General features: G+C 28.8%; 2 protein-coding genes across 12 annotated transcripts in view; one reads left to right on the forward strand and one right to left on the reverse strand.

Moving 5' to 3' along the window:
• LOC132928352 (ras-specific guanine nucleotide-releasing factor 2-like) overlaps nt 1-3,947 on the forward strand; it is a 47,905-nt gene extending 43,958 nt beyond the window's left edge. For all 5 annotated transcript variants that reach the window (XM_060992955.1, XM_060992953.1, XM_060992957.1 and 2 more), the window contains one exon: nt 301-3,947. In XM_060992955.1, coding sequence (XP_060848938.1) covers nt 301-513 — 213 coding nt within the window. In that variant the 3' untranslated portion in view covers nt 514-3,947. The remainder of the gene's footprint in view (nt 1-300) is intronic.
• Nucleotides 3,948-5,768: 1,821 nt separating this feature from the next.
• Nucleotides 5,769-18,205, reverse strand: LOC132928353 (facilitated trehalose transporter Tret1-like). 7 transcript variants are annotated; one of them, XM_060992964.1, is made up of 5 exons: nt 18,026-18,205; nt 12,106-12,268; nt 10,958-11,097; nt 8,894-8,985; nt 5,769-7,808 (listed from the first exon to the last, which is right to left on the reverse strand). In XM_060992964.1, exons 4-5 carry the CDS (start codon nt 8,937-8,939, stop codon nt 6,454-6,456), a joined length of 1,401 nt encoding a protein of 466 aa, XP_060848947.1. In that variant the 5' UTR covers nt 8,940-8,985; nt 10,958-11,097; nt 12,106-12,268; nt 18,026-18,205; the 3' UTR covers nt 5,769-6,453. The 7 variants fall into 7 exon arrangements, with proteins under 7 accessions (XP_060848947.1, XP_060848948.1, XP_060848945.1 ...); XM_060992965.1 differs by lacking the exon at nt 12,106-12,268; XM_060992962.1 differs by lacking the exon at nt 12,106-12,268 and having other exon boundaries at nt 17,998-18,205.
• Nucleotides 18,206-18,476: the final 271 nt, after the last annotated feature.

Consider the following 18,476-nt stretch of genomic DNA (forward strand, 5'->3'; position numbering starts at 1 on the left):
TAATTTGTATTACGACTTATACTATTAAGTCTACCATCGAATGCCTATATTGAATCTAAACGATTATAATTAATTAATGTTGCTTTTATATTCTGTATATGATGAGACATAATCTCTTTCTAATTCTACATTCTAAGGTCAGCAACTATATACAGCATACGCGTGTGAATGCAGAGCACGATTATAGATGTGTACAACTTAATATCTCTATTCTCTTCGCATTATTTCTCAAACACTCTATAAGCACTTAGCACATATTATTATTTTAAAAATATTAAATTTGTTGATTTTTTCATTCAGATCGCTCACGTGGTACAGGAAATCCGCCGGTTTCAGCAGACCCCGTACAAGATCGACTTCCACCCTAGGGTTGCTAACTACCTGTTGGATACGTCGCTGCTGATGAACGAGGACGAGCTGTACACCAGGTCCCTGGAGATCGAACCCCGGCCGTCTCGGCTCAGCATCACGACGCTGTCGAACTCGCCACATCACGGCGGCAGCAGCCAATGACGGCGGTTTAGCGCCAAGAGGAATCAGAGCACGTGCTTTAAGTGAACAATCGATGCGACTGGCATCCACCTGTAGGCGACGGCGGCGAGCGATAGCGACTATTAAATATAATAGTAATATAATAATAGTAATAATAAATTATAATAATTGTCTTTGGTATCATTACCGTATGTCACTGTATTAGTCGGGTCACTTTAAGTTGGGTCGAAGGTGCTGCAGAGGTAGAAAGAGGATTTGTTTTCTCGTCTTCGATGACAATCGTTTCCCATCATCCTCCACGGTCACAACTGTTTTCTTACCGCCCCGCCGCCGCCGCCGCTCGCCTCGCTCGGAAGGAATATTATTATTAATACGCTGCCAATGGCGAGAAAATGATCAGTGAATACGATATTATATTAAATTAACGTCCTTCCGGCGGGCCGTCCCGCTCAGTTTACGTGCACAACGAGTAGGTAGGTAGGTAGTAGGTACCTATATACACATTTCCGCTTGGCCCCGCTGGCACTACTACGCCACCGCTATCAGCTACTTAAATTTTTATGCGTAATATAATCGAATGTAGTACACTTTGCGTGAATTCAACGTTGATCTATATCGTTGTTACATACTAATTCAATTTTTTCCGTCTTAAGCGGTTTTTTTTTCTTCGAATTTTTTTAATAATTTTGTCTTCCAGACTTTTCGAAAAACGACTGGGCGCTGCAATAGCGACGGCATAGGTCGTTGTTATACGTCGTACTCTAACAATATTATTGTGCCACATTGGCATTTTTACCCGAATCTTAGGATTCTCTTTTTTTTATATATATATTATACTATACATGGGCTTTCGAGCGTAGTTACTTATCGTACGTTATGCGATTCAAATATATTATAAAAAAAAAACAACACGTACAAACGTATAGGTGGTATACGTTGTTTCGGTACTATTTCATTACATAATCATTTTATTACTAAGTTATTTTTACTATGTATTAATTTTACACTATGCATTCTGTTATTCTATTATCTGTACTGTTTGCCCTACGGGCAAAATCATCGTTTACGATGAAAATAAATAGCTATAAAAAGTTGTGACAGCTATACGATTATAAGGTATAATATACGATGATAATCGATTGTCGAGATGAATTTTATAAACATTATCGGAAAAAATATCCTTACCTGTCTCGCCCCGTTGATGACGTCGAAAACAAAACGCGGTTGAAACGGAAAGACAAAAATAAAAATTTATCGTACTGAACAATCAAAATATAATATTAGATAGTAGTGTAATTTATCATAGGTACTTAATGTAATAGAATATAGTGTGCAACACATCGTTTCCGTGTTCCAATTCGGCTTCGATTAATATATTTCGTTCCTCGTCCATCCGATAGTAACCTTCCTATGCCTCCGGTAGACGGTAGTGGGACACCGTACCAATAGGTCGATGCGGAATTAGATTTTTATAAACAGCGTCATATTATTATTATACACAAATCAAAAATATGCGCTGCCCTTTTCGCAGTTTTTGCTCAGACAATATTAAAAAAAAAAAAAAAAATTTATTTTCAACCCGAATTGCCGCCCTACACCTTTCGATTGATTTTAATAAAATGACAGATTGTGTGTGCGTATTTTCAATTTATATACTAAGTTACCTATACGTAGGTAAGTATGTGTTGTATCGTTAAAGGTATATAATATATATTTTGTTTTGAGAGTATTAATAATAATTATTAATTAATTTGTAAGGAAATGCGTTTTGTTTTATTTTATTCGTTCGTGCAGTCATTTGTCGGTGGGTGTACGAAAGTTTAACGGTTATTGCGGATATCGGTTTTCGCCTTGAACCTGCAAATATAGAAGAAATATTATGAAACGCCGAGTGATGATGAAAATCATCTTTTTTTTTCTAACGATAAGTTGCAATATTATAAGACATAAGATGTCCCAACTTTTCCCAAATTGCCAAATTTTTCTCATTAACTATACGTAACTGATGAAATAAATATATGACAATTTATTTGTGTGATACGAGTTTCTTTCATATTTACTCTTCTTTTTCTATATACTATCTCTCGCCATTGCATTATATATATATATATATTTATATATATGTATATTTAATGTATTTTATTTATTAAAATATGTATGTAATGTACATATACCAAGTTTTTATTATATTATATTATTGTATTTTAACTATAAATGTACTTCATTCAGTGATTTTAATGTAAATTCGTTAGTTTGTTGATGTAATTTTTTCTTATTTTGTTATTAAATATTTATTTTCTGTACTATAGGTGTAACAATAATATTAAGTTTAAACTATGTAACACGTTCAAACGCCATAAAAAAAATGTATGATATTACATTATTATAATAAATATTTATTTTTCTCATAAATGACAATCACCTATAGACGCGGTACGACATACCTATACAAACATAATATATGTACTGATTGATTAGATTACATGGTTTTAAAGGATAAATATATATAAATTATTGTTACCTATATATATTATAATAATATGTTTCAAGAAAAAATATGTTTAACGAATTTTCTTACACTAACATATCGTCGGTGGAGTTTGATCTCTGTTTTAAAGGCTTAAATTGTATTATATTATAATATTTCATTATTATTATTATTATTATTATTATTATCATTATTGTTCTTATTATAGATTAATGGACTTAAATGAAACAAAACTGAAAACTTAAAAATATAATATGGTATGCGTATGGATGATGTGTTTCGATCACTGAAAGGATTGTGTTTTTGTACAATTGTACCGTCATGGGCATTTTTTATTACTAGTAGTCATTATCGCAATTTTTAATTATTATTGATACCGTGATATCAAATATTTTTTTCGTGCTCTAACTTAAAGAGATTGTGTGTAAGTGACTGTGTGTGTGTGTGTGTGTGTATGTGTAAAAGAGAGACCGCCAATTTATAACTGTCTGCAATCAAAATAGACTTTAAAATATGTGCCAAAATGTTTTTTTCGTGTTGTGATTTTTCAAAAAACTTCTAATTCCATAAAATATTATTATTATACTTATAGGTGCAAGTGATGATTTTCACGTGAGAAAATCAACGCATTTATTAAATTTTCAAGTGTTTATTATATATATATTATATAGTAACGTAATAATGATAATAATAATAACAATATCGATTCGTTGTAAGTCTCTATCGTGTTTTTCCTTTTTTGTGTTCCATTTAAGTATGATTAAATGCACCCGTTTTGTTTATTTTTGTTCCATAAATCTTAGTATATAATATTATTATATGTTGTTAATTATATATATATATATACATATATTATATAATAATTATTGTTGTATCGATTTCTTCGTAAATATTACGACAAAGAGTTTATGTCATTGTTCAATAAGGTATTTCGGTTGTTATTAAATTTAATGAACTATATACATTATTTTACGTGTTTTTCATCCACTTTTATATCCACGCACTGACAGTACATTAATGTAATACTACACATTTTTTTTCACTGACTGTCAACCACTTTTGAAGATCATCAATCTGCCGATTGACGGTTTTTCCCTTTACTCTACTTCTTTCTACGCAAGACCGGATTAACGTATAGGCAGTATAGGCAATTACCTAGAGCACTAGATTGTAGTGGGCGCCAAGCAGAATCTAATGCCAAATCATATATATATTTTTTTTTTTGACAGATTTAGTATTCAATATTATTGAAAATGTACTAAAAATGCTTAACACAATAGCAACACGTCTGACAATGCGTGTAAAGTTTCGGAGTTCAAAATCAAATCCTTCACCCCGAAAAATTGTATACGATTTTTTTTTTTTTTAAGTGGTTTTTAGTGGCCTTAGTTAATAAATATTTGGATTTCCATGATTTTATTGATATAAAAACAAAGGCCCGTGGTCCCTTAAACACACTATTACATTTTTGGGAGCTTCCCGTACGAATTACACACTTAATGTAAACTTAGTTTCTTAAGACGAAATCGTCAAAAAGTATGAAAAGGGCCAATGATATATGTTTAATGTCTGTAGTGTATAGGTGTATGTCATGGTATACTGTTACGTCGAAAATGACCACATTAACTCGTGTGCGATTGTATGTGATATTGTTTATCGCATGTCGTAGCATTAAGTATCAGAATATCTTTGATATTCATAAATGTATTATAATAAAATTAGAGTTGGCATTCCTAAAAATACCAAAAATGAAAAGTTTTTTCAGAAATTATTTTTTATATTATACAGTCACGTCTCTTAATTCGTGTATTTTTTACATAAATATTTCTATATTATTTTAGATATTTTATTAATTTAAAAATATATTGCAAAATCTTAATAAGTATAATAGATAGTACAAGACGGTTATTCATTATTAGATACAGACGATACAGCAAGTTACTATTTTTAAGAGAAACAAAAAGTAATTTTGTTTAAAATAAGGAGACTGGGTATAGTTGTTGTGCGGTAGAATGGTACAATCGTAACACGGGAAATTAGTTATAAATACGACATATCAATAAAAAAATCTCAAATAAATATAACGTTTTGGTTTCCTGTATAATAATCGTTGTTTGACTTACCAAAATAATAACAAATTTACTGAGTACTCGAAAAAAAATTAAGTGTTTTTAATAACAGATAGTAAATTTAATACAATCTTACAAGTACATTCTTTCTCGAGTAAATTTGTTTTATCTGTTTGATTATTGTGATTTTGATATGAACCTAAAATCATTTAGTTTTAAGTGGTTTTGGTCAGAACACTGACAAGTAAGTATTTTTTCTTATGTACATATAAGTATTTAAAAAAATATTTAATAGGTACCTAATGTAACAGTTTACAGAGTACAAATGTAACATTTTATTTTCGATCAAAACTATAATAAACTTGTAGGCAAACATTAATTTACATGTTTATCACAGTTGTGCACGAATAAGATAGAGGTTAAACGTAAACTACTTGATAAACTGATTAAGTAGCTAAAAAATGAAAACAAAATACAAAAATAAACAAAAAAACTACTGTTCGCGAAAATGAAGAGGAAGAGGACACTACGTTTTGTATAATTTGCACAGAATTGTATTCAAATAGTAGAAATGACGATTTTCCAATCAATTTTGTTGTTGAAAATTTAATTGTGGTTAAACGAAGCTTGTACCAAAGGTAATTTTACTGCTAATTATATCTGTGATAATTATTGTGAGGCTGATAACGAATGATAATGTGTAATAATTTGTCAAAATCTGTTTACTAATGTTATATTTTATTTTATTATATTATGTTATATGTTTTTAACGTGATAAAAATCAAAAAATATGATTATATGTGTTACATTTGTTCTTGATGCTGCTACGATATTATTCATGTACAGGGTACAATACAATTGTAACATATTTTTTTTTCATATTAATATTTACTTAACAAACTATGAAACTGAATGTTTAATATTCTAATGTTTTTAAAGATAACAACTTACTTCACTAATTGAATAAAAAATATAATCAAACAAAACAAATTTGAATTTTGGCAGAAATAAATAATTTCATGAAAACTGTTACAATTATATCCGGTCACCCTTATTGGCAATTATATAGTACCTTTTAAAATATATACATATTATGCAGACATCCTATACAATTGAAATCTAATTTTTATTTTATATATATTTTAAATTATACTATGTTATATTGTACTTATACAGTATAAATACTTGTAAAATTATATTTTAGTAAAAAACTTGAACATTTAAATGAAATATATTAGTTAAATAACTTTGAGATGCGTAAACTATAATTTGTTTCCTTAGTTTCTTAGTAATTTCGTGAATTTCACCACGTTCTCGGGAAGTCTTGGAAATTGTTCAGCGTGATTCCCGACGCGTTGTGTTTCAGAGAATTGCATATCCCTATAATTATAAAATTGTACGTTTTTAATTATCATTTTGATCGGACTTCTCTCGGCGGGGCCCGACGGTCTCCTGCAGCTGCTCTTGGATCTCTTGGAACGTCTTGCCTTTCGTTTCGATGACGTACTTGTACGTGTAGAACGCGCCGGAAAAATTGACTACGGTAAACAGCGTGAACATGACATAGAACCCGTAATGATTGGACACGAACAGAAAAATCTTGTTGGTGACGAACGAGCAGAACGCCAAAGTGATAGAAGCGATGGCCGAACAGTGCGACCGGATGTTGACGGGGAACATTTCGCCGAGGAACACGACCGGCACGAACCCCACGCCCGCCGCGAACATGACGGCAAACGACAAGTGGCAAAGGTACGGCAGCCACGAGAGCTCGCGGACGACCCACTCTCCGCCGCCGCTGCGGGAGCAGAAAAAGTACACGGCAAACGTCAGCGTGACCACGCCCATACCCACTTCGGATATGAATAGCAGAGGTTTCCGGCCCACCCTGTCCACGAGTCCGACAGCCACGAAGTTGGCCACGACAAGCGTGATGGCGAACAGCATGACCGACTGGTGTTTGTTCAACAGTGGCGAATCGTCCGGCAGTATGAGCGCCGAATAGGCCATTATGCAGCTGATGCCGCCCGCTCGCTGCGTGGCGCACGCGACCACCACGATGGCCAGCGCCCGCATGTCCTTCCGGCTACTGAACAGCTCCCGGAACGTGGCCCGGTTCTCCATCTCCTGGCGCACGTTCACCGCCATCCGGTCCAGTTCGTGGTCCACGTCACCGCCGCCCCGGAACCATTGCAGGCACTCGGCCGCCTCGGGCCGGCGTTCGCGCTTCAACAGGTAGTACGGCGACTCGGGCAGCCAGACGACGGTGGCGAAGAACAGGATCGGCACGACGGCAGATATGGCGTTCAGCATGCGGTACGACACTAGTGGCCCGACGATGGCCTCCAGCAGGAAACCGAAGTGCAGCTGAAGGCAGAACACACTGCCCAGGGCCCCGCGTATGGTGGGCGACGCTATCTCTCCCAGATACACGGGCACCACCGTGTACGACATGCCCTTGCCCATGCCGGCCAGCAGACGGGCCGTGTACAGTGCCCAGGCGGTGGGCACCCACAGCGCCAGCGCCCACGTGATCATGAACAGCGGCCCGAGCACTGCGGTGCTGGGCTTCCGGCCGAGCCAGTCCATCAGGTGGCCGGCCAGCAGCGGGCTGATCACGTTTCCCAGGTCCATCGTGGCCACGATCCACGACAGCTCGTCCATGGTCGCGTTGAAATCCGTCTCGTGCTTGACAAACTTCTCCACCACCGAGCTCGGCCACCCCAGCCACATGCCGCTGATGAATATCGACAACGTCGCTGCGGGAACGTCACATATCGTCATCGTTATAATAATATTATATTATTATTTTATTCTACTTTGATATTATATTGTATTATTGTATTATAATTATTATAATATAATAAAATCGCGATGTAAGTATCATCTACAGTGTAATTTTATTATATTTTTATCGTGAACTGACCATATTCATGTATTATTATTATTTATTACCAGTCGATAGTCACTAACCCTTAACATTCATCATTAGGACGATTTATTGATTTTAAGATTAAAATCCTGATTTCTCGTATAGAATCGATTGAAAAATAATAAATCGTGTTAAAAAAAAGAAGTACCTGCCTATATAGAAGTTACAAAAATAATTATTTTTAAATTATGATAAAGCCTGGAGAAATATAAAAATAAAATCGATCTGTGTTCGCGTGTTTCAAACGTTCGATCACGCGTAATAATATATTGGATTATTCGTACTAATTTGGGTGTGAATAATCAAACAATCATTAAAAATATCAATGAACGATTAAAATAACGTTCAATACAATTAAATATTAAACTTGTGTACTTGTAGTTTTATACTGTATAACGTCTAATATTATGATATGATACAATAAATATGTATCGTTAAAAGTACGGAATATAATTGATTTAAATTTAGGATTTAAAAATACATTATTTTTCAAAAATTTCAGATAATGTGAATATTCGACGCTCTACTGCATTACTTATTTCCGTCAAGTGTTATTCAAATGTGTAGTATGTTCGTAGATTTATTCTAAGAAACAAATGTGGTGAAAGCGTGAAAGAAGATGGCATGATATATTGTAAGTATAGGTAACACGTGCTCGTGTACTCTAGTAAATTAGTTTTTCTGATCAATTTTACTACTTTTTACAAATTAAATCAATATTATTTTACATTTTTGCGGTATTATTATTATGACTAAAAAACCTACTAAGAATTATAAAAGTAATACAATGATTTAATGTAAGCAAAAGATTATTATTATATGGATTACTATGCAAATACGGTACATATCGGATAACATAATATAAGGTATATATATTTAAATAATCTAATGGGATTTATAACAGAAACTTACCGACTAAGGTAACATATATTTGCCTGTACACACCCTTCTTGGACATATTGCTTGATTTTTTTTGTTAATATGCACTAAAAATATGATCTTATCTATGAACAAACAACCGTAAAAAAAAATTATGTTATTATTTATATGCAATAAATCATTTTGTTGTAAAGTGGTAGGCCATCTTGACACCACACGATATTCAATAGCATAATAATTATTATGTATTAGTATTTAGTTTAATCGGCTTAAAATTCAATATAACTATAAGAATATTTTCCTCGACAGCACGTTTAATTCACTATAATTTCATATTATTATACATTATAAATTGTTGGTGGATTTGATATCAAAAACTACAAAAATGATGCATTCATGTCTGCAGGAAATCGTACACTTGATAATGATTGAATTTTAAAGATAAAAATGTACAAATTACAATGAGTTAATTTGTATATAGGTACAACGTCGATTATAAATGAGTTACTTACTGAGTAGATAACAATAAATTTTAATTTTTTATTAATCGTAATATTAAATCAAATAATATGTGACTTATTTATTTTTGACAAAAACTAGTTCAACCAATCATATAATTACTATAAAATAAATGTTTAATGGCAATAAAAAAACATTAATAAAATATCCTTATTATGTCGACTGATAGATCACATCTCGGCTCAAATTCGTCTTTCTTTGCATACAATAAATAAATAAATCATTGAACTCCAATCTAACAAATATGTACCTAGTACCTACCATATTTTAAAGATCTACTCATTGATAATTATGATGCGTACACGCAGTACCCTTTTATATATTTTTTTTATTCAGCATATTAATTTAAGTACTAAAGTACCTACATATATTTACATATATTATATAAATATTAAATCGTTACCTATATTTAGATTGTATAACGTGATCAAAGTTTAGAGATTTTTGGCTAATTTAACTTACAAATACTGAAATACTTTTGGTCTTATATAATATTTATTTATTACCGAAATTAATCATGTTTGAAAATTATTTTATAATATTTGTATCTATACCTACATAATTATTTTTTTAGCCAGTTTCAATATCTGTTTTTAAAACTTTTTTAAGTTATACACAAATATCTACATTTTACAATGCTGGTAGCATCTACATCTATATGCCAGTAATAGATATAGTATCTACAGTAGTATGCAAGTGATATTTAGTACCAGCTAGCAGGGTTATCTGACAAGTATTAATTAATAATAAGTTCATAATAACTTTCTCTAGAAAACACTTTTATTTTGGGAAAAATGAGTAGTACGAATGCTATCTCTCTTTGAGAGTAATATTTTATGGTAATAAACTAATATGTGTTTAAAATTTGAAATACATTCAAATAAAAAAAAATATAGTTTAAAAAAAATTTGAAATATAAAAGAAGCCACTTAAGGAGATTAAAAATGGTACTTTAATGTCTTTGTTTAACACATGCATATGCAATATATAACTTTAGAAGTATTTTCATTCCACTGTACCCATTGATCTAATGAAATGATAGAATTCTGAAAACAGTTTTTAAATTTTCATGAAATATGGTCGAGATTGACTTTTTAACATTTTTGGTTTTACAAATATTGAAGTATGATCATTTTTTAATTTCTACTTTTTTCATATAATTGTTTAGGACATCTGCAGTTCCCAAAATTGTTCACGCATCCCTCAAAATAAAAAAATGTAATTGCACCTCTCTTCAACAAATGAAACAATAAAATTATTTATTGGTTTTTAGTACTTTAAATTATAATAGTGTATACAATACAATATCAATACTAATTACTAAATTTACCTCCCGCCTTCCCTGTTAAGTGCTTACGCTTATAAATTTGTTAGAATTGATTACTTTACTATATTAATTGGTACATTGTAATAAAAATATATCTAAATTTGCATGCTAATGTCAAATACGAGAAATCTCCATTTCCAGTCTTCTTAATCGATTAAAAATTTAAAATAAAAAAATAGGAAAATGATTAGGGTATATAAGATTGTAAACACAATATTTATCTTCAGAAAATATATTTAGTAGGTACTCACTTATTTCTTGTAATCATAATCCGAACTGGCATTTCTTTACTATGAATAGCTTGAATATAATATTATGTGTGTAGATGAATGAAAATCGGTACTTAAACGATAATAATAATTATTCGTTTTAACTCGTTGACATAATATACCTATTAAAATTCAAACTTGTCAATTTCCATGCATTTTAATACATAGACGTTTTATTTAAAAGGACATTGTATAAAATATCAAGTACATACATTATAATATAATTCTTTTAGTTCACATAAACGAGAAATAAAATTATAACATACTATTTTGTTCATCTATATATAGGAACATAATATTTTTCCTGTAAGCCTTCACATAATATATCGTATACCCATTACAGACGCTTAGAAATATTCGTACAGCTGAGTTTCAATCTTTACTTACGTTAATACTCAATGATTTTTGATTTTCAAAACATACAAAAGCGAATTTAACAATACAATAAAGTAATTATAATTTATAAACATAATAGTTGGCTAAAATAATACAATTACGATATTATTATAACCACTGTGCAGTAAAATATAAACGAGTACCTATGTATTATAGGGATATCACGTAAAATATATTCACGAATACGTAGATACCGGCGAGCCGCCGAGTCAACAATAATTATTAAGCTAATAATGCATTAACGCAGTAAGTAACCTTTTTACCACACCTACTGTAAAGTTGTTATCATTATTATTATTATTATTATTATTATATTGATATCAGTTTAAATAACGAGTACATATTTAAATGTTTTGGTAGATGGCAGTGTGGTACCTAAACCTACTCTCTATAATATAGTTTGAGATAATTATGATGTGTTTTGTGCACGATCGATCTAATAAAATAACAATTATAAAAATACACATTGTTGACTAGTTATAATAGTCAATTAATGAAATGTAAACGTACTTGAGATTGTGAAAATGTGGAATGGATCGTGTATGATGCGATGAGAGAGCCGCAACTCATTATTTTCTTTGTCGGCTTATTATGCAGTTATATACGATTTCGAAAATAAAAGCGTCTTAAATTCGTCAAAACTATGTATTTTTAATTTTATCTTCGGAAAGAGCAGAATATTTTCGAGAATGACATATACATTATACACACTATAATTGATGTCTCCGTCTTACCTGGGATGCGTAACACAACAAATGCTACTATGATATAGTTCTGTGTAGTTTCACGCTTGTTATAACTTGTAAGTCTTGTTATTAATAAGAATGAACCTTGCCGTTATTAATACATGTAAATGAATACATAACTTATTAACACTTCTCAATTTCCATCCTTGTCCTGTAGTCCAGTATAATTGATAAAACAAATAAAATAATTTTAGTTTTAATTTATTAATTATAATTGATTTTTAGCAATGGAATGTTGAAAATTACTTCAATATATTACGTCAATATATTAAAAATACTGTTACAATTTAATAAAAAAAATTAAAGAAGTTTAACTTAAAATATCTATAAAAAAAAATGTATACGCTGAGTCAAAATTCTTAAAAAATTAATACAAGATTCCACATAAATTATTCTTATATCTGTATAAAAATATTAAAAATACATAGACACAATTTTTTTTATACATTATATTTGAATTAATATTTTCCACAAAATTCGTCAAAATCGCAAAAATATTGCAGATTATTTTATAGTAGGAAATTTATAAAAACTTTACTTATTATATATAAGTTTTTAACATTTAATATAAGATCCCTCATGAGCAGTTCATATACTAAAATCATTGAATATAAAAAATATGCAAAAAAAAAAATTATTTTTTTAGACATTTTAGTTAAAAGTACAGTTTTAAATATAAATAACGATGTTAATTATTTTGTTACGATTTAAAAACATCATTCGTAAAAACCTAAAACTTTTTCATAACTATACTGTATGGTCTGTACTCTGTATGATGTAGATTTTACCGGTAAATTTGGTAATTTTATATTAAAAATGTATCTATAATATACTTATTGAGTAAATACAATGATATATCATTGAATTAAAATTGTACACGCCCATAATAGCGATCCATTTGATATATAATGTACATTAGAACTTAGAGTACTGAGCATTACCACTTGCCCAATTTTTTTTTAGTTTAGTTTTTGTAGGTAATACACATAATAATTGTTATAAAACAGTTTTTATGTGTATATAATATAAGTTTTTTATTGTGTCACAAAAAATTTTTTTAATCATAATATTTAATCCCTATAACTCCTTTAATGCGGTCCATTTAGATAAAGCGTTAATTGTATTCTTGACGAGCATTGTTTATTTAAAAATTATCTAATTCAATTTTTTAATGTTACATGTATATGATACACATACCATATGTTCATCATTTCGGCATTATTAAGGAGCAAGGCAAAGAAAACATGATTGGTGAACTTGAAAATAAAAACCTATAAAAACTTTATAATAGCTTTAGGTTTAATTTTATACAACAAAAAATTACAAAATGGTTAAAAGTGATTAGCTAGTACTAAAATAAATATACATTTCAACAAAAAAAAGGGTGGGCAAGTGGGTATCGCTCTGCTGTATAGTAAAGATGGAGAGTACGTCACTATAATGGATGTGTTAAATTTGAATGCAATGACAGGTATCATTGTATTCGAAAAACGATTCTGGATGGAGATGATTTGTCATTATATTATATTTATTTATTATTTTGTAATATATCGTTATTTTGCGCGATTTGGTAAAAAATTAAATTTCATACGCTCACAAAATGTTTTGTATAAATTTTAATATTGACGCTGGAGTTCTTTTTACAGTTATTTGAAGGACAACTTATGGAATACCTTGTATCGGGTTTTTTAACCTTAGGTATAAATAACAAAAATTTTATGAATTTCTAACTTCAAAATTCCTTGCAAATTTTCGCGATTTTGACATATTTTGTAAACATTTGAACTTTAAATGCTTATAAACAAAAATTATGACTAACGATTTATGATTTTTTTTACTACGATAAGTACAACTTATAATAAACCTTGTATTAAATTTTAAAGATTTTTTGGAAAGCCAAATTTTTTTTATCGGCATTAGAAAAATCGAAAATTTCAATTGTCTGCAAATAGCTTAAAAAAGTTAATCGTAAATAGATAATGGGAATATAAACATTTGGTGAAAATTTCAAGTATTTATAATTTGTTTTTGAGTTACAGCAAAATAAAAAAATCGATTTTATCAAAAACTGGTTATGCGTAAAAATTCCCTTTTTCCGTTATTTTTTTTAGGGTTTTTCCTAACGCTTTAGAAAACTACTGGACATGTTTTACTTTTGACCCCTCAAAGTACCAACTAGATTCATTTTAATTTTCAAAGAGGGGCTGAAGTTAAAAATCAAAACACTATATTACTACTCCAAAACTTGATGACAGACACAAAAATAGAAAAATTAAAAAAAATCAAACATCATTGTAAAATCAATATGAACGTCATTTATCACTCCGTTCAGAATCTAGAACATTTTTTGGAGTAATTGTTATTTTTTAACTTAAATTTCTTATCATGGAATATTTACCCATCTCTCCTATCAAATAACATATTATGCAACCATGATGATACTTATATATTTTTTAACTCTACAAAAATATTGTTATGATAATAATCATTACTGTAAACTTGTGTGCAAGTTAACTCAGTATTATTTTAGAATCTATGTTAGGCAACGAATGTATTGATTTTATAATACATTTTAGTTTTATTTTTGAGTCTGTATAATTACTCTTTGAAGCAGTAAAAATGCTTTAAAAATAATATTAAAATGTAAAAATTTACAGTTAATATTGACATGATTTTAAAAATATTTTACGTTTTTTATGTAATTTATAACAATTTGACATTTTCTAATTTTTGTAATGCTTTACAATACAAAAAAAATTCCTAAAATAACTATAATACAATTTTCGTACGATTAGTTAAACAAATGTATTATTTTTTATTTGCGTTTTAAATCTTCATAAAATTTTCTAAAATAACTAGAATTTGTAAATTATTTTGTAGTTAAAATGCATAACATTTTAAATTGTGATAGTTATGCATATTGATAACAAGGTTATTTAAAAATATTCATATAGAGTTTTATAAATATCATAAATACAAAAAAAAAATAGACAATTAAAAGAATTATAACGATTTTAGTTAAATAATATTATTATTATTTTATTATTTAATCAAAGGAATTTGAGATTTTTCATTTTGAATTATACCTATTATTATTTTTTAATTTCTATCCACAATATAATTTGTAAAAATTAATTAAAATAACACAAGAACTTATTTATACTTTTTTATAGTACGTATTGTTGATTTATGTGTCAATAAGTAATATGTAATAGCTATAATAGTTATTTATTTACGATATAATATTATAATAAAATAATAATATACAATATTTTTTGTAACATTTTATTTCTACCATTGTAGGTACTAAAAGTAATGTAAATATTTACAATAATTATATTATAATATGCAATTTATATTTTGCATACTTTTTTTCAATTGCAATGGTAATGCGACTCCGAAACAACAAAAACCAAAGATACCTCGTGTATAAAAACATATACTTCAGTAAAACGTACAGTCATTTAAATTTAATAAGTATCTAATTAATAATCTAAATAACTTAATATACTTTAAAACTTAGGAATTAGTATTCAGAACTTAGTTATGTCTACGTCATTAATATATCGTCATGTTCATTTACAACTACTTATATAGTTAGATATGAATAAGAACAATTAATATTTTAATTGATACCTACTTAGAATTCAGAACACTAAAATTTACTAAATGTGTTTATTTTGTGAAACTTAAAAATTACAATAAAAAAAAATATTCTGACTTTTTAGATTATTTTTAGTAAAAATTGATTTTTTTTTAACGGTTATAGAGTTATAGCCTATACTACTATACTCGTTTGCGCACAACATTTTCAGCTATGAAAACCAATTTATGGGTTCCATTTTTTGGTGTATAGGATGTATCACAAAAATGTCATACAGTGTTATCATACCTAGACCTGTAGTACCACACATAATATAACTCATATGATATTATATACTTATAATTTATATTATAATTTTCTACAATAGTTGTCTCTTCTTACTTCTTAGTATTTCACATTGTAATAAATTGTGATGATGACCCCAAATACATGAGCGGTGTATGGGACAACCTTTAATGTTCATAGCTATAATATGCCCACTATATTTCTAAGCTTACATTATTTTTGATAAGCGTTCGCTATCTATAAACCCTATTACAAATTTAACTCAAATCACTTATACATTGTAATTTAACTCCCAATTGCAACGTAATAAAAATGGACGATATCTGCTTAACATGCGGAGAGATAAATCTTGATAATATCTAATAACTTACAATTTATAAAGTATAAGTAATTAAAAAATTGGAAATTTTAATTTTTGTTAAAATTATAAATTGTATAATGCTAGTGTAAATGTAAGCAATATAATGACCAAATAGTTGGAAAATTGAATAATTAATTTAAAATAACCATCATATCTATACTCAGATCAGGTTATATAAATTGAATTTGTAAGGAGCAAGTGAGCAGTTCATTCAAAAAACACGTAAAATAATCTGCATACACGTCCGTCGTCCATAAACAAATTAATATGCCAATAGTTAAAAAATTTCCTATAAACTTTATAAATAGTAAATGGAAACGTTGTACATTTGTACGAGTACCTTTATAATTATTTTCCATTTATCGGTAATTTTATTAATTAAAAAATTTAGAACTGCACAGATTATGTACACTTTGAAATTGAATTTCTTTGAAGAAAAATTTCCATTTTTCATACATTTTGAGAAAAAAAGTTGTTTTTTGTGCGCAAGTGAGTTGTTAAAAAAGGAAATGTTCACATGCGAGTTGTAGCCATTCCAAAGTACCGATTAATCTTGTAAAGCGGTAAGAAATCTAAATCACTTTTGACTTTGTTATCAAATCTACGTCGTGTGACTAACTTTACCACATTCTTGATTATATTTCTCAAAAAAAAAAAAACATGAAAATAGTAAACATATATAAAAATGTTTTTATAGTAATAATTATTGCTTTACTATATATCAATCGGTAATTTGGATCTCTATGCTGCTTGTATCTTAGACCTAGATGGAACATTTGACCGAAATTTTAAGACTTTTATTGGTGTTTATGTTTTGTAATATAAATATCTTCTATACTTTAATTACATAATCTTTAAATTTATATATATACTAAAATATATATTACTTCTAAGAATATTATAAACTTAAAAAAGTTATTTGTGAAATGTGTATGGCAAGACAAAGATGGGAATGACTGTATTTTTATATAGGTATAAAACCTATTATTTCTCAGAAGACAATTCATACTTGTTATTTTTACAAATAATATGTATGTTTTTTTATGACATAGCAAGAGTACCTCTAGGGTATCAATACAATTTTTCTGTCTTATACATCCATACAATAATATTGTATAAATAAATATCTGTATTTCACTCATTGTAATTATATAATTGAAATTAAAGTGTATAATATGTAATTGTAAATGTAATTACAATAAAGAATAATATTTCTGTATTTTATCAGAAGTTTTTTTTTCAATAATTTAATTTTTGATAAAGTTATTAATAATTAATCTTTTTGATTTTTTAATCTTATATACATTTCTTAAAAATAAAAAGAGCTTTACTCACGAAACTCAACAAAATATGTTATTCTTTATAATTTTTATAACGGATTATAACACCTTAATATCAAACAGTTTAATGATATTGATTAAAATATGGATAGAAGTTTTAAATTTAACTATATCTATATTACACGTGTGTAAGACGAAGAAAAATTATACTACCTAGTGTGCTCTTTTAAAGATCACGTCATTGAGCACTTATAAAAAACGTATATTTATAAAAATTACCTATAGAAAAACCTAAAACCTTTATAAAGTTGAAAATTTTGTTTTAATTATTTATCGTTACAATAACTTACAACAATTTAACTATCAAATCCAACGCACCTTCAACCTCAGTTCCAGTGTGACGAGACCATTGTGCATTATCATCGAATCTTTCCTGCTCCAGAACGGAGACATACCTAACATCGTTCTATTAAAAAAAAAATGTAAAAACTAAAAAAAAGCTATACACAATAATATACTTATATAAGACGTAAATAAACAATCGCTAGCTACATATATTATGAACAATATTGAGTCGCACTATAAAAAAGACTACAAAATATAATTTTATGTCACACGGGACCGTATAATTATCATGAACAGTATTATAATTATGTTATATCATTGTGGTTGATTACGAATGTTACACTGTTTTCAATAATGACCGGTGATTGCCGTCGGACAACATCGTTATTACCTATTAAAATTAATTAATATTATTGTTATAGTTTATTAGCATATATTCGTAATAGTTCGGGACAATAGACTGCAATCAACAGTGGTGTGTCAG

The sequence above is a fragment of the Rhopalosiphum padi genome, chromosome 4, assembly GCF_020882245.1.
Source record: "Rhopalosiphum padi isolate XX-2018 chromosome 4, ASM2088224v1, whole genome shotgun sequence".
NCBI lineage: Eukaryota > Metazoa > Arthropoda > Insecta > Hemiptera > Aphididae > Rhopalosiphum > Rhopalosiphum padi.

Coding starts and splice junctions, on each gene's coding strand:
- LOC132928353 (XM_060992965.1), bottom strand. CDS start 8,939: ATGTCCAAGAAGGGTGTGTACAGGCAAATATATGTTACCTTAGTCG. Junction 7,809..8,893: donor AATATATGTTACCTTAGTCG/GTAAGTTTCTGT, acceptor ACGTTCCCGCAG/CGACGTTGTCGATATTCATC.